The following is a 23,871-nucleotide window of genomic DNA, read 5'->3' as shown; positions in this document are numbered from 1 at the left end:
ATAAAACTACCCTAGGTTGGAAACAGGCAGTAAGATGTCCTAAAGACTATAAATAAGAATGGAGTATTTTGCTATATAAATGTTATCTATATCTTAGAGAATGGATAAACAGATGCACTGATCAGAAAAAGTCCATTGCTACAAACACTAAAAGGAATTTGGTCCATGTGTGTCAGAGAACACAAATACACAGTTACCTTTTCTACGATCTAGTAAAAGGCGAAAGATTTATACGATCTACACAGTTACCTTTTCTAACCTAAGTTACCTGTCTATTTCAGTTAGATCCTTTAAGAAAACTTTAAATCATTATGGTTCATTAATGTGGAATTGGACATCATCTCCGATCTTGGGGCTGCAGGTACTTGACCAAACTATTAAGCAATCTATATCAAAGGTTTATTTGGAAGCTTCTGAGTATGAGGGTTCTTGCATCAAATGAGGATTCAAGGGGGGAGGAAAAAAGTGTGCTTGTCAGTTTGGAAAGTCACAAAGAGTTTATCATTCTATAATTAGATTAGGAGGAAAATGAGAACCCACTGGTAGAAGGAAGAAGCAAGAGTCTTCTAGGGTCTGGCGTCTGCAAGTAAATGGAGAAAAAAAAGTTCTTAGTTTTTTTCAATGAAAAAAGCACCAACTACATCTGACAATGGGCCACACAACTATAACCCAATTAAATTATCTTGTTCTGCTGGAGGAATCTGCTGTTGTTGATGGCAAAACACCAAGTACCTTCTGATCTTTAACTCTTTACTACCATTGAGCACGGAGAAACTTGTTAATTGAATTAAAAACATTCTATACAGAAATCAATGTACACTCCTGTGTCAAGAGTTTTACAAGTGAGGAGAATATCAGGAAATTGATTCATTCAGACAATTCTGGATTAACTCCAATTATCTTGATCTTTTTCTCACATACTGTATTTACTCATTAGTTCAAAAATAGTTTTTGAGCTTTTACAATGTACATTAGGGGACAAGAATTGGTACGATACTACCTGCTTCTGAGGTACTTGTCTAGTAAAAAGTGGAGTTGTTGATAAAAACATAAATAGGATAAAACACATTAAATGCTAAGTGAACAAACCCTTGTCATGTATGTATATTCAAAAACATTTCACCCACACTTAAGTTCCTTAAGGGCATAGTCATATCTTTTATTTCTTTTGTATCCTTTCAAAGAAACTAGAGAATTCTGCAACAACAGGCATTGAAAATAATACTTAATGGCCGGGCGCGGTGGCTCCTGCCTGTAATCCTAGCTATTTGGAGGCCAAGGCGGGTGGAACACCTGAGGTCAGGAGTTCAAGACTGGCCTGGCCAACATGGTGAAACACCATCTCTACTAAAAATACAAAAATTAGCTGGGCGTGTTGGCACACGCCTGTAATCCCAGCTATTTGAGAGGCTGAGGAAGGAGAATCGCTTGAACCCGGGAGGTGGAGGTTGCAGTGAGCCGAAATTGCGCCACTGCACTCCAGCCTGTGTGACAGGAGCCAGACTCCATCTCAGAAACAAAAACAAACAAACAAACAAAAACCCAAAAACTTCATTTTTATTAAGAGGATACTGTCTGTGGCTGCTTAAGGATTCTTATCTAACCAAATTATTTTTCTGATTCCTCAGGAGTTACACAGAAAAATAAATTTTTAGTGTGTAAGGAGTTTAACCACAAAGAGTTAAATCCCAAAGGAGAGAAAGGTCTGGTCTTAAGTTATAGACACAGAAATTTCTCCTAGATTTTCATCTTAGAGTAGCCATTTTTACTAGACAGCTATTCATATTGTTTGATCGTCAGACACCTTGTATAGCATATCAGATAGGAACTCAAAATTCACCATTTATCCAGGTCTGTTCAACATATGCTTCTCTTTCAACCCCTTTTTTTAGAGACAGGTCTCACTATGTTGCCTAGGCTGGTCTTAAACTCCTGGGCTCAAGCAATCCCCCTGCCTTGGTCTCCCAAAGTGTTGGGATTACAGGTGCGAGCCACTGTGCCCAGCCCTCCCCGCTTTAACAATGAGAACTCATGGACACAGGAAGGGGAACATCACGCTCCGGGGACTGTTGTGGGGTGGGGGGAGGGGGGAGGGACAGCATTAGGAGATACACCTAATGCTAAATGACGAGTTAATGGGTGCAGGAAATCAACATGGCACATGGATACATATGTAACAAACCTGCACATTGTGCACATGTACCCTAAAACCCTGAAGTTTAATAAAAAAATAAAATAATAAAATAAAAAAAAAAAAAAAAAAAAGACACAAGGTCTCACTATGTTGCTGAGGCTAGAGTACAGTGGCTATTCACAGGCACAGTCATGGTACACTATATCCTTGATCTCCTGGGCTCAAGTGATCCTCCTGTCTCAGCCTCTCAAGTAGCTGGGATGATAGGTGCATACTACCATACTCAATGTATGCTTTCCTGATGTACCCCAGTGCTGGTGTATCTCTTTTCCTTCTGGGACCAAATCCCATTTTCTGGCTTTCAAATGTATTTAACAATTTGATGTCAGAATCTACTAGGAAAAATGGCTGGTACCTAGAAGCAACTGATAAGTATTATTGTCTATAGCTAAGGGATGTTAACTTTTAGCATCTCTTTTCTGCTTCTTACCAGAAGATACATCAGTTTTACTACAAAATGAAACTAACTCACAGATTTATCTGCTTCACTGTTCAGAGAGAGTGAGCAGACTGGAATGCAAGAGGCCAATTATTCATTAATTCAATAAATATTCACTGAGGGCCTACTAACTGCAAAACAGTTGGGATATAATCCCATTCTCAGCCTTTATAACATTCCCTTTGCCAGAAACAATGTGTCTGGGCAACCTCAGCCAAGACGACATTTGAAGGATCAAACTTGGCTCTGCCACAGGCACATAGGGTAACCTAAAGGAAAGGCTTCATCTGTGAAAAGTGAGAGAGATTTTGGTCTCTTCACATAGATTTTGTGAGGTTCTGCTAAATCAAATACTCAGATAAGATCGACAGTGTAAAACTCTTAGAAACCCAAAACTTTTATTTTTTAAATTTTATTTTATTTTATTTATTTTTATTTTTATTTATTTTTTTTGAGACGGAGTCTTGCTCTGTCTCCCAGGCTGGAGTGCAGTGGCGCCATCTCGGCTCGCTGCAAGCTCCGCCTCCCGGGTTCCTGCCATTCTCCTGCCTCAGCCTCTCCGAGTAGCTGGGACTACAGGCGCCCGCCACCACGCCCGGCTAATTTTTGTTTGTATTTTTAGTAGAGACGGGGTTTCACCGTGGTCTCGATCTGCTGACCTCGTGATCCGCCTGCCTCGGCCTCCCAAAGTGCTGGGATTACAAGTGTGAGCCACCGCACCTGGCTATTTTATTTTATTTTTGAGATATAATCTTACTCTGTGGCCCAGACTGGAGTGCAGTGGCATGATCTCAGCTCACTGCAACCTCTGCCTCCCAGTTCAGGCGATTCTCCTGCCTCAGCCTCCTGAGTTGCTGGGATTACAGGTGTGCACCACCACGCCCAGCTAATTTTTGTATTTTTAGTAGAGACAGGGTTTCACCATGTTGGCCAGGCTGGTCTCAAACTCCTGACCTCAAGTGGTCTGCCCGCCTTGGTCTCCCCGTGCTGAGATTACAGGCATGAGCCACTGCACCTGGCCAGAAACCCAAAACTTTTAAGTGCTCATTAAAAAGAGTATGAATTTTTTGATGAGTATTAAACTGTACTGCACAGGGAATGAATTGCAGAGCAGTGAGGCACAGCTGTCTGATTAATCTCAGTCCATTAAAAGAGGCATGATAGATCTAGAATGCAACTTTGATTAAAAAAAAAAAGGCAATGTGTACTAATGTTAGAGAAAACAACTTGGCATGTTAACAGAATTCTAATTTAACCAGTAAATGCCTATTCATTAGAGTGTAAAGCCATAACAGAGGCTATATACTTAAAAAACACATGCACACACAAAGCTTTAATTTGGTATCATAATCTGAAAGAAAACTGGACCCAAATTGCTTTATGTCCAGTTAAATCTTGCTACCATCTGAAAAGACAGTGAAATAAAACTGAAACACTTACTTGATGAGATAGGTATTCAGTTACTGTGCATTTCCATCTACAAGTAGAAATATTTCAAAATAAATACACCATGTCAATTGAAATTCACTTCATCTCCTATTCTTACTAAATACAAATGACTTATTCCTGCGTATACTGAATTATAATATAAAAGTAGAAGAATTTAATATTAGTAATCAGATTTCATTCAAGAGCATAGGAAAAGAAAATAGACCTTTACCTATCAAGCCTTTTGACATATAATTTGGTGACTTCATTTTTTGGGAAATGCAAGTATCCAGGGAGAAATGTTTTAAAGTGAATCCTCTAGCCACCTAAAAATTAGCTCAAACAGTAGCACAGACTGAAATCAAGAGAATCTGAATCTAGGGGCAACATTAGAAAAGAAAGTTTGTATTAAGTAAAAATGACAGTATCTTGGGTGTTCCCTATGTGGAAATTTCATTATGATGGTAATATGATACAAATTTAGTACTTGTTTACCCAGCATGACCTCTGAAGTCTGGGGAGGACATCTGAATACCATTCTTTATGCTGGTTCTTATGACTTATGACTTTCATTTTCTCTCTACTCATTTCCTTTTAGGCCCTCACAATCCAATTTCTGATCCCAATTCCCTACTGATATTATGCCTTGAAAGAAATCAGGGATGACTTCCTCCGAGCCCGAATCATCAACCTTTATATTGGCTCCCAAACTTTCTCGTGGTATTTGATGTCAGTGGTCACCCCACTTTGAAAATATTCTTTTGGCTTCTGTGATCTTATACTTTCCTGTTCATAATTTCTTGCTCCTAACCAGAGTCAGTAGGGTGAACTGAGTAAGGTGCTTAGGGCATAACATTTAAGGAGGCACTCACTTTAAGGGTCATGAAGTGCAAGGTGTTCAGACTGAACACATCTGAATAATCAAGATCAACTGTATTTAGCACAATGAAAAGAGTAAAACTATTTTGCCTCTACTTCACTTACTGTTTTTCCACGGCAGAACATACGGCAGAGATTTGGGAACTCGCATGCCTGAAGCCAGGTTATTCTTATGTTCCGTAACTATGTTGCTTGCAGGGCTGCAAAAAGATGAATTTGGCTACGTCGACAGATCAGTATCATTCAAGCAGGCACACGCAAGATAATCAAAATGTGTTTTTTGTAATTTGGGGAAAAACAACAACCTACATTCATCTGAAATGTAAACACATTTCCATCAAAACGTTCTGGCAATTAGAATGATTACCACTTACTTCTCTGGAAAGCTCCCTGTTCTATACAGGCATTAAGATGGGTCTAACCATTTTCATTTTCTAGAAATTGAGATAAACAGCAATGCCATCTACTGTTCAGCTGTATGACAGGCTCATCAACTCACTCAATAAACATAAGAGATAAAATAAAGTGCTAAGGCAACCAAAACAAAAGCAGCAAATCTTCAACTGAGGTAAAATTAAAAGTTGTAGCCAATGGAATTCATTTTAAGTTTTTCTATCTTAGTGCACATAAAATAGTATACACTTAAAATTATTTACTGACCTCAGTAGTTAAAAAGTAAAAATTTGATAAGCATTCTGTTTGGGGAAAAAAGTGGTCTAGCATCTTATTCCTTCATTTCCTAAACCAGAAATATTCTCATTTGGGTTTGAAACTTGATCTTCCAAGGTTTGAGTATTGGTGTTAATGAGAAACAGTTTCATTCATTTTTATTTTATTTTGGACAAGGACTCTTTCTGTCACCCAGGCTGGAGTGCAGTGGCATGATCATGGCTCACTGCAGCCTCGACCTCCTGGGCTTAAGTGATCTTCTGGTCTCAGCCTCCCAAGTAGCTGAGACTATTAAGCATCCACCACCATGTCCAGCTTATTTTGTTTTAAAAAATTTTTTTTTAGAGACAGGATCTTACTGTGTTGCTCATGTTGATGTTGAACTCCTGGCCTCAGTGATCCTCCCACCTTGGCCTCCAGGTATGAGCTACTCTGTGCCTGGCCAGAAATCTTCTAGTTTTCAATTAGCTGAGCATGATGGCTCAGGCTTGTAATCCCAACACTTTGGGAGGCAGAGGGGGGAGGATCACTTCAGGCCAGGAGTTTGAGACCAGCCTGGGCAACATACTGAGACCTTGTCTCTACTAAAAATAAAGAATTAGCTAGGTGTGGTGGTGGATCCCTGTAGTTCTTGCTATTTGAGAGGTCCAGGGGGATCGCTTGAACCCAGGAGGCAGAGCCTGCAGTGAGCCATGATCATGCCATTACACTCCAGCCTGGTCGACAGAGTCCCTGTCTCTAAAAAAATAAATTAGATACAAAATCAGTGGGAAGAAGAGATGCATATTCTTTCCTAATAGGTACTCTGGATTTTCCAATCTCAAATAAAGAATTTTTAAGACTACTTTTTCCGTACACATTAGTTACCTAAAGTAAAAATGATCCAAGTGGTATAGTGGGAGAATTTTTTCAAAGCATTAAAATAATGTAAACCTAGCAAAAAACATAACTAAGACACATGAAAATCTGGGGCCACTGTTTCCCTTGCTAAACGATAATGTATTTTTGTATCCCTAATGATTGGCACAAAGCAGATGACCTTTATGAATCAAGGAATAAATATGAAAAAATGCTAAAACAATATCTACACTAAACTACCACCAAGGAACATCATTAAAGAAAGTGGTCAATTCATGCTCTGGTGGCTTTTCTTGGTAACAGAACACTCTGGTTTTGGGAGGCAATGCTGGGATGAGACTATTTCATTTACCTGTTGTTGTCAGAGTAGTGAGTTGTGCCCCAGACAAATGGGGTGCTGGTCTGCTCCCACAAATCTGTCAAAGGAAGCAAACCATAGTTTATGGTACTACTAGATAAGACACCAGCAGTTCATGTTGGTTGAATTTATAAGATGGGAAATAATACACCTAAGTTTTGCAGAAGCAAGTAAAAATTGATCAAGTATCCTGCCTAAGTGACACGGTAGTGAGAATTTAATTGAAGAATATAAACACAAGCAACATAAATAATAATAAACATGCCTAGTAACAATCAAACACAGATGGTACAACACAATTTATCGAAAAAAACAGATGTAAAGAAGTGCTTTTTCCAATCAAGAGGGATTGGCTGTTCCACGTGTCTGCACAGCGATACAAATGTGCTCGTTTTGGGGCCCAATAAAAATAATAAGGCATTCTGAACAACATGGTATGTTCATAAAAAATGAAAATCTTCCTTCTGTCTTCAGCAAATGACTTGAGATTTAGATATTGTGAAGAAAAAAATGTAGAGGCGGCTCACCTTTATCCCAGTCTTCATCGCAAGGAGGGCACTGCCAAGTGCTCTCAGCCAGAGTCTCTTGTCTAAGGCTCCTGGTTTGGTTGACTGCAAGACAATAAAGATTGGACATAAGAGGGGGATATTGCCAAGTTATTGTGTTCAAAGGGGCTAGTAGCTTAAAAGGTTGCAAGGGTAGCCTGTTGGGTCTTTATTTCTGAAAAATGGATAGTATAAAAGCTAAAAGAGGGATCTTATCTCTTTGCTGACAGAAGAAAGAAAAGCAGAAACAAAAATGTTTACCATATTTACGGCAATAAAAGATTTATTTTTAGATGAATTATTAGTAAAATGAACCAGGCTGTTCAGGAGAGAAAACAGTATGACATGTACAATCTGACAACCTATTGCTGCCATGATACAAATCTCAAAGGTGGAAAAGTATTGTTCTTCTGAAACACTGAAAGCCAAAAATCAAGCTGACAATCTAGCATAATACAAATCTGAAGGAGCTACCCTCCAGTACTGAAATATTTTAGATGGTGAGTCTTACCAATATCTTGCTCAATACAGCTTCTGTCATCACAGCTTGAGATATGATGACTAATTTCAGCTCGAGGAACCTGGTGGCGAGCATTGAAGGGACAAGTAGCCAATTTGCTTGCAACATCAGGATGATTCTGTGGAAACAAAATTAAGGGATCTGTCAGTTCTTTGGATCTCTTAAAGTCAACAGGGAGTAGCTAAGCCTTATTCTACAAATGCCTCCCCTAAAATTCCTCAGTAAACTTCTGGCTTAACTATAACAAGTAGACTCCTAGTAAAAAAACTAAGAGGGAATTATTTATTGTTTTTATAGACAATTACTTCAAAATCATCAAAACATAAATCTTTTTGTTATGACTGCAGAGACTGACAATACAGATATTGTTAGCTAAACAATGAATTTAGGGTTGGGTATTTGAACGACATCTTTCCCTCGTTTATTTCTCAGAGTCACATGATTCAGGCAGCACAGCCCGTAATGAGAGAGCTCTCTGAATGTCTTTGAAAGCTGATATTCAGGATGAATAGTAACACTAAAATACACTCTTAGTCTGCATTGCAGTAGTGTCCCTGCTATTGCAACACAATAGTGCTGGAAAATAGCTGTTGGAAGGGAGCCGCAGAAGAAGCAAACCAATAATTTTTCAGATTAACACAGTGACGCTTACTTAAAGTAATGATGCCTGAAATGAATCTCTGAACAATTTGACCTTTATTTCAGCTACTTCACTAAGGAAAAATCCAAATGAGAGAGTCTACTTTGCTGACCAAGTTCCTTATTTTAAAACAAAACAAAGGGTTTAGTATCACCTATATCCTATGGCAAATATACCAGCAATTAAGAAATTTATTAGGAAAAAAGAGATATATCATAAATGAAACTCGGAAAAGTAAAAATAATATGAAGTAGGGAGAAGGCTGGAAAAATACATAGGCGTGAGAAACTTGCAGGCATCGCTGTCATTTTCATAAGTGGTATCAGGCATTCAAAACAAAGGTTTTGCGGCCAAAGATCAAGAACATTAGAAGAGTGGAGTTATGATAGTGTCTTTTTTACCACTTGGCTCCATTTAGGAAATGTTTGAGAGCCTAGAGGGGACAATGTTGTAGTGGTATCTGCTGATCCATACTGTCCAGGTTTAATGTTAAGGGATCCTTGCTCTCGAGATTAAAAGGAGCTGGAGAAATAACAAAGATACATGATGTTTCCAGGCTTACAAGCACTTTTTAAAGGATGTTAAAGCTGAACTGTATGCAGTTTGAATTAAATACCTCAATTGTTTTCCAAGAATAAGTTCTAGCAGAATTTTGGCTTCTGTATCAGAATTCTTAACAACATTGTCAAAATGTCTCAATTAAGGTAGCATGAAAGTAGTTTATATCAGCTAAGTCTATACGAGAGTGACCAGAAAGAAAATCTTTATTATTTTTTAAAACATGTCTGTTGTTGAAACTTGGAGATACAGTTATTTTTAGGAATAATTTTTCTTGGGCTAACTTCTAGCTGTTCAAGCTCTAAAATTTCTAAACAAAATCATCAGAAAAAGTGAATCATAGCACTCAATCGTTGTTAGGCCGATTAACACACCAAATTTACAAGACAGGCGGGATTTCTCATTGTTAGCCAAAATGAGTCTGTTTTACAAAGGGTGAGAAGACTCTAGAGATGCTGTTTATAAAGGGTTCTTTGTCACTAGTTAATGGGAAGAAAACCAGAACAAGAAAAAATTTATCCTAAGGAATGAACAAAATGCCTTTCTATAAATGTTGGTATTTAAGAGAGGTAGATTCCCAAAACAATTCTGGCAATCAATTAAAACATGATACAATTATTTGATATTTATAAAACACGGCCTTTTAAAAGAACTCAGGAGGGTGTTAAAGGGCAAATTATGACCCTACCTTTCTGCACTTGATAAGATGATAAGGAAACCTGCAAGCCCTGATTTGATGGTTTTTGTCATAGGGGCATTGCAATAGCTTCTCAGGGTCCAGGGAGTCGGCTGAAAGAGAGAAGTATTTCAGTAGGTAAAACGATAACAGGCCCTTGTAAAACTACAGCATTCCAGGCACACTGGATTTTTTCAAGAGCCTCTGTAATAATAGAACAATATAGTCTAAAGAAAACTTGGATTAAAAAAAAGGGTGACTACACATTTAAAATATTTCTGAATCTTAGTAAGTTCAGCAGAACCAGAAATCTCAGGGTGAAGTCTTAGTTTCATATTGAATTGAACATATTGTTTTCGTTGCTAGTTACCCTTATTATAAAACAAAAAGTTAAATAAAATGTCATCCTCTTTTCCTTTTCTAAAAGTGCTAATTCAGGGTTATTCCTATTCTCTAGCTAGTCTACCCAGAGCCTCCCAACCAGTATGCTCAAGTTGAAATGGATAGCTAGTGTGCTAATACACTGATCTGGGGGCCCACGGCTAGTTCAAGTCATCCCCTACCCCCCATTTCCACAGGCAAGTTGGGGGTAGTTAATCCCCTTCACTAGCATCTTCATCTATTACTAGTGTCCTGTGACATGAAAAAAGTTGGTAAGCACTGCCCTATATCAGTTATATGTTTTATGGAAGCTTGAAAAATATTAGTGGATAGATTTCTTTTTCATCTGTCTCCTTTAACTTACTCCTATAAGTAGTTCCCAATCTTGGTTACTCTAATTACCTCTCAAATGAAAACAATACTGTTATCAGACAGGTAGTTTTTACTTTTCATATTTTGGAACACAGGTGAGAACAAAATAGAGAATTCTTTAATCTATGACTACTACATTAGCCAGCTAAAAAAATAGAACAATGTGCAAAAACAGAACCTCCTGAGGTTAAGACAACTGCAGACATATGGAACTGCTGTGTGAAAGAAAGCCCCTAACCTATAAAATGCTATTTAAAACAACCCTTAGGCTATACAAGATGCCTAGGCTGAGCCCCAAATTTTAACAAGCCTGGTTAAGGAAGGGAAATTAAATGGTTAAGCACATTCTGGTATATTATGAAGACAAGAGGCAACCTAATAAATTGCTCTTGCCACCCCTGAAGGCAATGATAAAAGTGAAATAAGATAAACAATTCACATTTGATAAGAAGCTTATAAACCAGGAGACTGCTATGAAAATCAGAAGCCAGTGGGGAATTGAAACAGACAGTTTCACTGGAAGAGTGGTAAACATGGAATAAATTGCCAACCATGATCGTGATGCAAATGAGCCAGAAAGGTGACTTGAAGGACAGAATGAATAGGAAGGAAAAGTCTTAAAGGACAGGCAGGCTTATTATGCCAGCGAGGCTCTTCTTGACCAGCAATGTTTTCATATTTCTGAAGCTTCAGGACAACCAGGGAGAATTTACAGATTAAATTCTTATTAGTTTCCCCTCATTTAATCCATTCCCATCACTAGCAAATGTTAGGCCATGTCAGCAGCTGACAGACTGGATGGTACCTTACGATTCATATATATTATACTGCCCATATAGTAGCATATGTCAGAGTTGATGAGAGCTTCTCATTGTAATGCTTTACTTCCTGGTCTCCAGCACTTTAGGTCAACTTTAACCTGGCTTTCTAGATTAAAAAATTTTTTTTTATTTAAAAATCTTTTTTTTTTTCTTTTTTAGACAGAGTCTTATTCTGTTGCCCAGGCTGGAATGAACTGGCGCGATCTCGGCTCACTGCAACCTTCGCCTCCCGGGTTTGAGCGATTCTTGTGCCTCAGTCCCCGGAGTAGCTGGGATAAAAATCTTTAACTGTGATTAAAAACACAATAAAATTTACCATGCTAATGAATTTTAAGCATACAGTTCAATAGCGTTAAGTATTAATATATTCCCGTTGTTGTGCAACTAGTCTCCAAAAGTTTGTTTTACTCAACTGAAACTCTATACCCATTAACCATCAGCTCTCCATTCCCCACTGCCCCCAGCTCCTGGCAACCACCATTCTACTTTTTGTTTTGGAGAGTTTGACTAGATACATCATATATGTGAAATCGTAGTCTTTTGCTTTTTGTGACTAGCCTATTTCACTTAGCCTAAGGTCCTCAAGGTTTATCCATGTTATAGCATGTGACAGAATTTCCTGTATTTGTTTTTTTTTTGAGACAAGAGTCTCACTCTGTCACCCAGGCTGGAGTGCAGTGGCACAATCTTGGCTCACTGCAACCTCCACCACCTGAGTTCATGCAGCTCTCCTGCCTCAGCCTCTTGAGTAGCTGGGATTACAGGTGTCCGCCACCACGCTCAGCTAATTTTTGTATTTTTAGTAGAGACGGGGTTTCATCATGTTGGTCAGATTGGTCTTGAACTCCTGACCTCAGGTGATCCGCCCACCTCGGCCTCCCCAAGTGCTGGGATTACAGGTGTGAGCCACCACACTCGGCCATTTCCTTTATCTTCTATCTTGCAATTTGCTTTTTTTTCTTTTCACTTAATGTATCTTGGAGTTCCTTCCAAGTCAGTGTATATAAGAAATATTTCATTGCTGCATATGGATGTATCAAATTTTTAATTGATTTTCTTATTAATGGACATTTAGACTGTTTCCAGGTTTTTTTTTTTTTTTTGAGACGGAGTTTCATTCTTGTTGCTCAGGCTGGAGAGCAATGGCACAATCTCGGCTCACTGCAACCTCCGCCTCCCAGGTTCAAGCGATTCTCCTGCCTCAGCCTCCCAAGTAGCTGGGATTACAGGTGCCCGCCACCATGCTTGGCTAATTTTTTTGTATTTTTAGTACGGACTGGCCAGGCTGGTCTCGAACTCCCAACCTCAGGTGATCCACCTGCCTCAGCCTCCCAAAGTGCTAGGATTACACGTGTGAGCCACCGCGCCTGGCCCAGTTTTTACTATTATATACAATGCTGTGACTAACAATCTGGTGTTTTCTTCTTTTTGCATGTATGAGTATTTCTTTTCTTTTTTGAGACAGGGTCTTGCTCTGTTGCCCAGGCTGGACAGTGCAGTGGTGTGATCTTGGCTCATTGCAACCTCTGCTTTCCTGGGTACAAGTGATTCTTGTGCCTCCACCCCCCAAGTAGCTGGGATTACAGGCACACCTGTCTAATTTTTTGTATTTTTAGTAGAGACAAGGTTTTGCCATGTTGGTTAGGCTGGTCTCGAACTCCTAGCCTCCTGTGATCTACCCACCTCGGCCACCCAATGTGGTGGGATTACAGGCATGAGCCACCGTGCCCGGCCAATGTATGAGTATTTCCCTTGGATAAACACCTAAGAGTATTGCATTGAAGTGTCTGTGCATTAAAAGTTGTAGTAAATACTATCAAACTGCTCTACAAATTTTTGTCTGGCTTCCTGGGAATATAACTTACTTTGGAAAACAAAGTAGGTCTATTTGACAAGCTTCCTCTAAAAGCACAGACTCAGCTGTTACTCAGATTTGGGTAGGGACCAGAACCCATGGTGAGAAATGGAGGAAACTTCATGGAAATAAGGAACTAGGCCTGACAAAAGTATCATCAGCTAAGAGGTACAGTCCAAAGAGAGAAGACAGAGATGTTCAGGAATCTATAAGATTAAGCTGGAAATCCAGGTCAATTTGGGAAAATATAGTCTAAGGCAGTGTTTCTCAAACTTTAACTTACTCTCCAGGTGTTACATCACTTAGGGACTGTGTTAAAGTGCTGATTCTGATTCAGTAGGTCTGGGATGAGGCCTGAGATTGTCCATTTCCAACACACTCCCATGTGATATTTAAGAAAAAAAAATGTGGCTGAAGAAAGTAACAAAGAACTAAGAGACAGAAAGGGGAGACGCTGTTTTCTAATTTAATAGAGAGTAGTACGCTTCCAAGAATAAGTGTATGTATACCATACAGGGACTTCACATTCTTCTTTTTTCTTTTTTTGAGACGGAGTCTTGGTCTGTTGCCAGGCTGGAGTGCAGTGGCGTGATCTTGGTTCACTGCAACCTCCACCTCCTGGGTCCAAGCAATTCTCCTGCCTCAGCCTCCCGAGTAGCTGGGACTACAGGTGAGTGCCGCCAGGCCCAGCTAATTTTTGTATTTTTAGTAGAGATGGGGTTTCACTATGTTGGGCAGGATGGTCTTGATCTTCTGACCTTGTGATCCGCCTTGGCCTCCCAAAGTGCTGGGATTACAGGCATGAGCCACCGCGCCCAGCCTTTTTTTTTTTTCTTTTTAAGAGACATGGTCGGCCGGGCGTAGTGGCTCATGCCTGTAATCCCAGCACTTTTGAGAGGCTGAGGTGGGTGGATCACTTGAGGCCAGGAGTTCAAGACCAGCCTGGCCAACATGGCGAAACCCCATCTCTACTAAAAATATAAAAATTAGCCAGGCATTGTGGCATGCACCTGTAGTACCAGCTACTCGGGAAGCTGAGGCAGGAGAATCGCTTGAACCCAGGAGGCAGAGGTTGGAGTGAGCTGAGATCGTACCGTTGCACTCCATCCTGGGTGACAGAGCGAGACTCCTTCTCAAAAAAAAAAAAAAAAAAAAAAAAGAAAACAAAAAAAAGACAGGGTCTTGCTCTGTCACCCAGCCTGGGGTGCAGTGGTGTGATCATAGCTCACTGTAATCTCTAACTTCTAGGCTCAAGTGATCCTCCTGCCTCAGCTGCCTGAGTAGCTGGGAATACATGCATGAGCCACCGCACCTGGCTCAGGAATTTCACATCTTAAGTAAAAACACTTTAAGAAGGCTGGATGCAGTGGCTCACGCCTGTAATTCCAGCACTTTGGGACGCCAAGGCAGGTAGATCACGAGGTCAGGAGTTCAAGACCAGCCTGGCCAACATGGTGAAACCCCATCTCTACTAAAATACAAAAATTAGCTGGGCGTGGTGGCATGTGCCTATAACCCCAGCTACTCAGGAGGCTGAGGCAGAAGAATCGCTTGAACCCGGGAGGTGGAGGTTGCAATGAGCCGAGATCGCGCCACTGCACTCCAGCCTGGGTGACAGAGCAAGACACTGTTTCAAAAAAAAGAAAAAAAAAACTTTAAGAAAAATTAAGGGGCAGGGGATCCCTTTTCTCAAAAGCGTGGTCCTCAGATCAACATCACCTGGTAACTTGTTAGAAATGCAAATTCTCAAATACCAGACCTTTTGAATCAGAAATTCTGCAGGTGGGACCCAGCAATCTGTTTCAACAAGCTTTCCAGGTGATTCTGCTGCATGTTAACAAGTTTGAGAACTACTGTGTTCTAGATATTTAATAAAGATTATTTCCATGTAGTTTCTGTATTTTGGAGATCTAGCTCTCCACTGGACTCTTCCTAGAGGGTAGAATGGGACTGAAATATCCTTTAGTTGGAACTTTTAATTATAATGAGATTCTGAACAAGACAGCAAAGTAGGAAGAAAAAGTAGGTACTGTTGACAAGTTTTATCCACAGGCATACACTCAGATATTCCTCAAATTTAGTCAAAGCCTAGAAATCAGAGCCTGTGGTGTCATGTAGGGTACTAGCTATAAACAATATAGAAGACTCTGGTTCTGACTCTGTCCCTAACTATGTAAACTTGGGCAAATTAATTAATTTAGGTTCTGTTGTCTCTCTTGTAATAAATGATTTTTCAAGTCCCTTTTGGTTCTACGCTTGTATGATTCTAGGTGCTGGCTCTGCTTTGATTTCTTGGGCCACCTAAGGTTCCTGGATCACCTGAGAAATAAGAATCCTTCCCAGATTTCTTATCCTAAAAACTAATGTACATCAACATTATTATATAAGTATATTACTCCTCAAAATAGAAAGTAGAAGTTACTATCCCTGTGTCATACATACAAGAAGGTGAAGTCCTGACTCATTTAATAGTTTAACAAAGGTGTCCTAACTGTGGCCTTTTCAAAGCTTTATGACTTCTCATACCTCTTTTCTTAATTTTCAAGTATCTTATTTCAAATTTGGGCAATACCATATAGACTTTTCCTCCTCAGCAGTTGAGAAGTCTGACTTTTTCCCAGCACGCTAAAAGTCTTGTCGGATATAAAACTATATGTAAATGATTTAACTTATTTTCTAAAAGCAACAAGGAGTACATACTGTAAGTTTCTTCCATGTTGGAAATGAAGGAGCTGAATCCAAGTGCTGGAAAAAACAAAAGTATGATTCAGGAAATCAGAAATAAAATGTACCAAAAGGCAACCCTAAGAAGTGGAGTCACTTCTGGATTTGAAACTACCCAAGTTCAGTATAAGAAACCCTTACTCTCCCCACTCCCCCCAGTATTTTCTTCTCTTTAAAGCATTCTTCTTGGAATCATTTTAACATCATGGCCTAATTCACATTCTTGGAATAAATTCTAGGGCCTACCAAATAGTTAAGAAAAACCAAATATGACTCCTATAGTTCAAATTTAAGCTGTATTTGGGTGACAAGATGTCTACCTTAAGTGCTATTACTTAAGTGCCTGTCACTGCTTAGCATCTATTAGGGTTTGACACTATTAATACAATAGTGATTATAATATAAATATTAATATAATATTTAACATTAGAGGGGGCAAGTCAAGACCACAAGAATACTGTCATTTAAACTTACGCATAAGGGCCGGGCGTGGTTGCTCACACGTGTAATCCTAGCACTTTGGGAGGCTGAGGCAGGAGGATCACTTGAAGCCAGGAGTTTGAGAGTAGCCTGGCAACAAAGCAAGACTACATCTCTACAAAAAACAAAATAATGCCCCCCTCAAACAAACAAACAAAAAAACAAACTTAGCCAGGCATGGGGGCACGTGCCCGTAGTCCCAGCTACTCAGGAGGCAAAGGCAGGAAGATCACTTGAGCCCAGGAGCTATGAGGTTCGTGCCATTGCACTCTGGCCTGGACAATGGAGTGATATCCTGTCTTTAAAAAAACAACCCCTTATACATAAACACAGAAATAATGTTCTATTATAAAGCTTTCCTCTCGGGTTCTTAAAAATACAGATAGGCAGGTTACCAGTCTTGTTCCTCTCTAGGACCTGGAAATGCTGGAAGTCTTTGACAGACAGTATACACTTAACCCTTCCAATATGCTTGGAAACACTAGTTCACCATTTTCATTACTTTTCTTAAACATGATCAGGAAGGGCCACACTAACATTGTCCCTTTTTCTAGTGGGGTTTCACCTCCTCTCGTCCCAGTCTTCAGTGCTAAAGTGGCAATACCTTAAGCTTCTCCAATTAATACTCATTCCTTTTATGTACTGAGGGAAAACCTCTGAATGTTAGGACTCAAGAACCGTCCATATTATGGATAACAGAGTCACAAGAGAACAAATCTGTAACAGGAATGTGAAACATTAAAAGAGAAATGGTTTCATAGTTGGAATCTTCTTCTATTAGAAATCTCTTCTATTGAGCACCGAGACAAAATAAATTTATTATTGTGGGAAAAACCTAAATTTATATAAAACCATCCCCATACGAAACTTCTGAAAATTGTCTGTCTCTAGAGCATGCTCTCCTTTGGCCCCTCACACAATTCTGCACTCCTCACCACCCCTCCTCCCATTCTATGACATAAGCAGCGTTGGAACCTATGATAGGAAATACAAGTGATCAGCTAGAACCCTAGTTTTTTTGCTGCAGAGCCCATTTGTTAATGACAATCATTAGTGAATTTGTCTTAAAAATATTTTTCATGTTTATGTTTGGATCAAGAAATCCCCACCGTCTTTTTGGACATATTTCACTCATACATAGTTACTTCATACTTTTTCATTAAAAATAAGAGTTTTGGAAGGAAGAACCAAGTATGTTTCTTGATTTTAAGTGATGAGCACCAGATTCAGCAGCTTGTAGGAAGCCAACCTATTCTTCCCGGACAAAAGGACGAATTGCAGTACACTAGGGGCACTGTAATTCACAGTACCATCATTTGGCCGTGTCCATTTTAAGTATCTTCTGCATCAAACTGTTAACGGGATTCTTTACCTTTTCGCTACTACTAGATCACGGTGAAATAGACAAGCTACGCGGAAGCAATCAAGTTTAGGGGATGGATGTAGTCAGCGGCTATTGGTTAAACGCTTAACAGAATTCTGGGCCTTAGTAAAAGAATCATTTTTTTCCTTTAAACAGCAACAACAACAACAAAACAACAGCAAAATCACCGCAGACTTAATCAGTGAAACTAAATAAGAGAAAGTGGGGGAGGTGGTTAACTTAAAAAGAACGTAGAAAAGGCGCCAAGGAGGCCCTCGAGTGGGCAATGCAGTGAAACTGGTTGGTAGCCAATAACAGCTGCATGGAGAGCCCACAAGGCTGAAGGCTACCGGCAGAAAAGCGAAAAGAGGATATTAGAAGGTGAAGGTATCCCGGTACGCAAAAGAGGAATTGCTTAGGGGCGCCCTGGGATGCCTTTCTTTACCTCGGTGGACACACACCTTCCTCACAGTCACCTTCCTCCCACGCATGCCCCAGCAACGGCTACTTCCGGCGCCTAAGGTTGGGAGGTGGGGCGAGGGGCCGGCACTTCCTGTGACTAGCAGTCTCGGCTCTGGCCGAATGTAGGGCAGGGTGGCTCAGCTGTGGAGCTCACCTGTGAAACCCTAGGGTCAGCTCCCTGATGACCCTTTCCCACGAGGATCTCCTCCTTGGGCACCCTGTCTTTGGGCCCATCCTCCCCTGGCCCCCAGAACAACAGTGGCCTTGAGAGGGTGGAACTCGCATTTCTTTCCCCGGGTTTTGTGGCGGCCATCTTAGAAAAGGCAGATGAGCACTTAGAAATGGGCACCTGGGATTACCTCAGGAGTTCAAGACCAGCCTGGCCAACATGGTGAAACCTCGTCTCTACTAAAAATACAAAAATTGGCTGGGCGTGGGGGCAGGCACCTGTAATCCCAGCTACTCGGGAGGCTGAGGCAGGAGAATTGCTTGAACCCGGGAGGCGGAGGTTGCAGTGAGCCGAGATTGCGCCATTGCACTCCAGCCTGGGCGACAGAGTGAGACTCCGTCTCAGAAAAAAAAAAAGGGCACCTGAGGAAATGGGACTGATGGGACTGGTTAGAGGTGGGGAGCTGCCCAGAAAGAAGCCTTGTTTGTGGAAGTTGTCTAGATAGGAAGGTAATTTAGATTTTGAGGGAAGAGAAGAATTATAAAGGAGATAGGCAGTACAGTCATAAAACAATCAGCAAGGACAGGAATTTTGTGTCTGGCTGTTCTTGTTTAGAATGTGTTGTAAAATCCCAAAATTCAGAAGGCACTAACTATCTGAGAATGCTTGGTAGGGTGATGGTTGTTGCTGTCTGATAAAAGCGAGTTTTAGAGTTGGGGAGAGAGCTCAATGAAGAGTTGGAGAGGACAAGAAGGCCGGAAGGTTACAACTTGATAAGGGAAAACCAAACGTAGTGTGAGGCTTTGTTCTGGGGAAAAAAAGTGTAAGCTGCAGTTCTTGTCCCCAAAGTGCTTAGAAAAACGACTCCCAAAGTGGATGAAAGGTTTAATAGCAGTACAGAAAATGCCAAAAAAAGTGGTAGAGACTGTAAATTCCTGTAAGGAAGAAAATTAATGGGGCCTGAAATGACCTGGGAAGGCATTATAGAAAAAAGGGACTTGTAGCCTTTGAAGGTTAGACAAAAAAAGGAAGATGTTGACACTACAAGTAGATCTGGTGGTAATACTTTTCAAAACCAAGAAGTAAAAGATGTGACAAAACATTGTGTGCTGTTCAAGGTGTAGGAGGCAGTCTGCGAGATTAGTCTGGGCGGTGAAATATTGGGATTTCTACAGCATTTCAGTGGTGTAGAGCCCAAATAGGACTTGAGAGGACTATCCTGACAAAAACTGAATGTAGCTTTAGTAAAAAAGGATCAGTGGGGGCATTTTCTTTTTCTTTTTCTTTTTTTTTTTGAGATGGAGTCTCGCTCTGTCGCCCATGCTGGAGAGCAGTGGCGTGATCTCGGCTCACTGCAACATCCGCCTCCTGGGTTCAAGTGATTCTCCTGCCTCAGCCTCCTGAGAAGCTGGAACTACAGGCAGGCACTACCATACCCGGCTTTTTTTTTTTTTTTTTTTTTTAAGTAGAGACGGGGGGTTTCACCATGTTGGCCAGGCTGGTCTCAAACTCCTGACCTCAGGTGATCCGCCTGCCTTGGCCTCCCAAAGTGCTGAGATTACAGGTGTGATCCACTGCGCCAGGCAAGGGATGTTTTCGTTTTACATGATTAATTTGTGAGCATCTATTGTTGTTACTCTCTCCGCACCCCCTCCCCGACCTTTTTTTCCTACTAGAAGAGAGTTTGCTCCACAGCCATCAGTTCAGATTAAGACACTAAAAAGAACCAAGTGTTGATGGAAGCCAGGCTCAAGCCATTCTTGTAGGCTAGTGGTTCTTAATCTTGTCTGCACCTTAGAATCATCAGGGGAGCTTTTAAGACATACCATGCCAACTTCCCATCCCACACCAATTAATGTGAAAGAGCCAGGCATAATTATTTTTAAAAATCTACCCAAATGGTTTTAATGTGTGGCCAGGGCTGAGAACAACTGACCTAGGCATTGTTTTGAAATTAAAAAAGCCATTCTTTCACCCGGATGGCCTGGATGATGCATTTGAAGGAGGAGCAAACTGTTAAAGTGCTTTGTGAAAGATAATTACTAAGAGGGAAAGCTTCATTGCAAGCTTAGCACTAATCATTTTAGAAAAAGTTGTTTTGGCAAATCAGTTTTAGATTGTTAGGAAATATTTTTAAACAATTTTCATGAAATCCTAAACCTCTGATTTTATCACAGTATCGTTAATGCATATTGGTGGGGCCAGTGTGATTTGAAATGAAATATTTTTTCAGGCTTTACATTGCAGTAATCTGGTGAAATTGTTGACAGTGCTACTGTGACCCATAAATACTTTTTATTCAGATACCCGCAGATTGAAATTTCTGAGGAAGAAAGAGCTAAGGGCTTGAGAGGATAGGGGAATGGGTACCAAACCAGAATCCAAAGTCAGGCTTCAGTGCATTCATTAGTAATGCGTTGACAGGATCCTTCACTGATAATGCTGTTTCATTTAGCACCTGTGAACAAGCCAACCAACTTTCAAACAAGCAAAAATCAAACCTGTTTTTCAATGGTGATTTTGAAATAAAAATGCACCACACATCTATTCTTAAGTGCTTTGTTCATTCCTTTCTAACCATAAATTTTCTGCTTTGTCTGAGGTCCCTGCTTAGCTTTCTTTTAGACTGGTTTTCCAGCCAGGTTGATCATATTTGAAAAGGAAAAAAAAAAAAGAAAACAATGAGACAAGGCATTTTATACAAGGGTCATTCTAGGAGCTATTGGGAATTAATACCCTAAACTGAATCTGATCCATGCTGGTTCTATCTGTTTATATACTAGCATTTACCTCTAAATGTTTGTGTGTGTGTGTGTGTGTGTGTGTGTATGTGTATATATATGTATATATATATATATATATACATTTTTTGTAGAGATTGGGGGTGGGGATCTCGTTATATTGTCCAGGCTGGTATCGAACTGCTGGCCTCAAGTGATTCTGCCACCTCAGCCTCCAGAGTTGCTGAGATTACAGGTGTGAGCCACCACCCCCAGCCTCCTAATTCTTAGAATTAATAATAGTTGGCTGGGTGCAATGGCACATGCCTGTAATCTCAGCACTTTGGGAGGCTGAGGTGGGTGGATTGATTGAGCTCAGTAGTTTGAGACCATCCTTGGCAAGATGATGAGACTCTGTTTCTCTAAATACAAAAATTAGGTAGGCCTGATGGTGGGTGCCTGTAGTCACAGCTACTCGGGAAGCTGAGGTGGGAGGATTCCTTGAGCCCAGGAGGTCAAGACTGCAGTGAGCTGAGTTTGCAGTTCATTGTGGAGTGCAGCACTGTACTCCAGACTGGGCGACAGAGTAAGACTCTGTCTCAAAGAAGAAAAATTTAAAACGAAAGAATTAATAATAGTAAAAATAAAATATCTGAACTAATGAATAAATAGATCTATTCTTAGTTATTGGAAAAAACCCTTTGTTAGGAAAATAGTTTTCTCAGATTTTAGGATTGAAGGCATTCCAGTACTCCTCGAGGTTCTTTAGAAACTTTCAGTTTTCAGACAACCCTAATAAAACTTAAACTTTTGCCCGTCAAAAGACCAAAATGTATTTTTTTGTTTCTGGCTTCGGTTTTATTAATCAAGTCCTGGTTCTCTCAGCTAGTTATTAATTAATTTTTCTCTCAACTAATTATGATTTCTGTTTGGCAGTTGAGTGTATAATTAAAAATGGAAAAATTATTCAATAAATTCAGTTGCAAATTCTTTCAAAATGAGGGTTCAGCTGGGCGTGGTGGCTCACACCTGTAATCCTAGCACTTTAGGAGACTGAGATGGGCAGATCACCTGAGATCGGGAGTTTGAGACCAGTCTGGTCAACATAGTGAAACCCCATCCCTGCTAAAAATACAAAAAAAAAGAAAAAAAAAGGCCGGGCGCGGTGGCTCACACTTGTAATCCCAGCACTTTGGGAGGCCGAGGCGGGCGGATCACGAGGTCAGGAGATCGAGACCACAGTGAAACCCCGTCTCTACTAAAAATACAAAAAAAATTAGCTGGGCGTGGTGGCGGGCGCCTGTAGTCCCAGCTACTTGGAGAGGCTGAGGCAGGAGAATGGCGTGAACCCGGGAGGTGGAGCTTGCAGTGAGCCGAGATCGCGCCACTGCACTCCAGCCTGGGTGACACAGCAAGACGCCGCCTCAAAAAAAAAAAAAAAAAAAAAAAGAAAAAGAAGAGAGTCTCTATGGGGTAACATAATAGATATTCCTCTTGGTGAGAGTAAGTGAGAATAGATTAGGAAATATTGCTTTAGGGGAGGGTTAAAATATGGGGTTGGTTACAATTGTTCAGGAAAAGTAGCAGGGAGAGGTAGTGAGAGCCAATGAAAATAAATTTATGTTTAAAAAAGAGTTGCTAATGAGGACTTGCCAAGAAGAGCCAACATTTGGTTCTAGAAAGCTAAAGCAAAATACAGGATGAGTGAAAAAAACTGGTAGTGATATTTTGTTTGTCCTAGAGTCATTCTATGTTCTAACATGTAAATGTTACATATTTCTGTAATCCACATTGCCTGTAATAGTTACCAGTATACCTGAGAAATCTATTCTTTATGTTTTTCCTTTACATATATAGTTCTTTCCCCAGGACTCAGCAACAAATATCTTCTTACTCTCTTTCTAGTGCTGGCACCTAAGATGTAAATTGTAAGCCAAAGTTCATAAGCATCACTTTGGTAACTTCTTAAAAGACTGTTGAAAAGATGGTAGGAGGTGTGAACCTATGGATTATATTGAAAAAAAAAGAAAGATGGTAGAAGGGCAGCATTATACTAAAAAAACCTTACTAAAAGTTCTGTAAAGGACTGGTCTTCCATAGAACAATTCTAAAATTCTAACACTGCTGTTTTGTGGATCTATTATTTTAAGGCATATAAAATGTTTAAATCCAAGGTTTATTTTCTCTGTGAAGCCTTCTTTTAACCTTTATTGGGATTAGTCCTTACATTTTTCCTTCCTTTCTTCCTTCCCTCCTTTCTATTTCTTTTCTTTTTCCTTCCTTTCCCCTCCCTCCCTCCCTCTCCTTCCTTCCTTCCTTCTTTTCTTTTTCTTTTCTTTTTCCTTCCTTTCCCCTCCCTCCCTCCTTCTCCTTCCTTCCTTCCTTCCTTCCTTCCTTCCTTCCTTCCTTCCTTCCTTCCTTCCTTCCTTTCTCCCCTTTCCCTTCCCTTTCCCTTTCTTTTTTTCTTGTCTCCACAGGGTTTTGCCATGTTGCCCAGGCTGGTCCCGAACTCTTGAGCTAAAGGCATTCCCCTGCCTTGGCCCCCCGAAGTGCTGACATTAAAGGCAGAAGCCACTGTGCCCAGCCCCAAATCCTTATATTTTCTTGTAATCTTCCTCCACCCTCCTATCCTCCCAGCACTGAAACTGTCCCTGACAGCAGTAGCTCTTAAAGTGTGGTGCGTAGACCAGCAGCATCGGCATCACCTGGGATTTGAGGAAATGCACATTTTGGGCCCCATTACAGACCAACTGAATCAGA

The 23,871-nt window shown here is 40.4% G+C and overlaps 1 protein-coding gene across 6 annotated transcripts in view; it reads right to left on the bottom strand.

Annotated features, from left to right (window-relative positions):
- Window positions 1-382: 382 nt before the first annotated feature.
- GTSF1 (gametocyte specific factor 1) overlaps window positions 383-23,871 on the bottom strand; it is a 35,343-nt gene continuing 11,854 nt past the window's right edge. For 2 of the 6 annotated variants that reach the window (XM_055248008.1, XM_055248005.2), the window contains 8 exons: window positions 15,894-15,938; window positions 9,777-9,877; window positions 7,882-8,008; window positions 7,353-7,436; window positions 6,820-6,883; window positions 5,046-5,140; window positions 4,074-4,110; window positions 383-580 (listed from right to left, as the gene is read on the bottom strand). In XM_055248008.1, coding sequence (XP_055103983.1) covers window positions 4,094-4,110; window positions 5,046-5,140; window positions 6,820-6,883; window positions 7,353-7,436; window positions 7,882-8,008; window positions 9,777-9,877; window positions 15,894-15,909 — 504 coding nt within the window. In that variant the 5' untranslated portion in view covers window positions 15,910-15,938 and the 3' untranslated portion in view covers window positions 383-580; window positions 4,074-4,093. Of the gene's footprint in view, window positions 581-4,073; window positions 4,111-5,045; window positions 5,141-6,819; window positions 6,884-7,352; window positions 7,437-7,881; window positions 8,009-9,776; window positions 9,878-15,893; window positions 15,939-17,001; window positions 17,138-17,769; window positions 17,883-18,205; window positions 18,331-23,871 lie in introns of those variants that run through there. The other 4 variants (XM_055248007.1, XM_055248004.1, XM_055248009.2 and 1 more) reach the window with 4 other exon arrangements.

Source organism: Symphalangus syndactylus, chromosome 17 (assembly GCF_028878055.3).
Source record: "Symphalangus syndactylus isolate Jambi chromosome 17, NHGRI_mSymSyn1-v2.1_pri, whole genome shotgun sequence".
NCBI classification, from domain to species: domain Eukaryota; kingdom Metazoa; phylum Chordata; class Mammalia; order Primates; family Hylobatidae; genus Symphalangus; species Symphalangus syndactylus.
The sequence above is the reverse complement of the archived record's forward strand: the minus strand, read 5'-3'. Positions and strand labels throughout refer to the sequence as shown.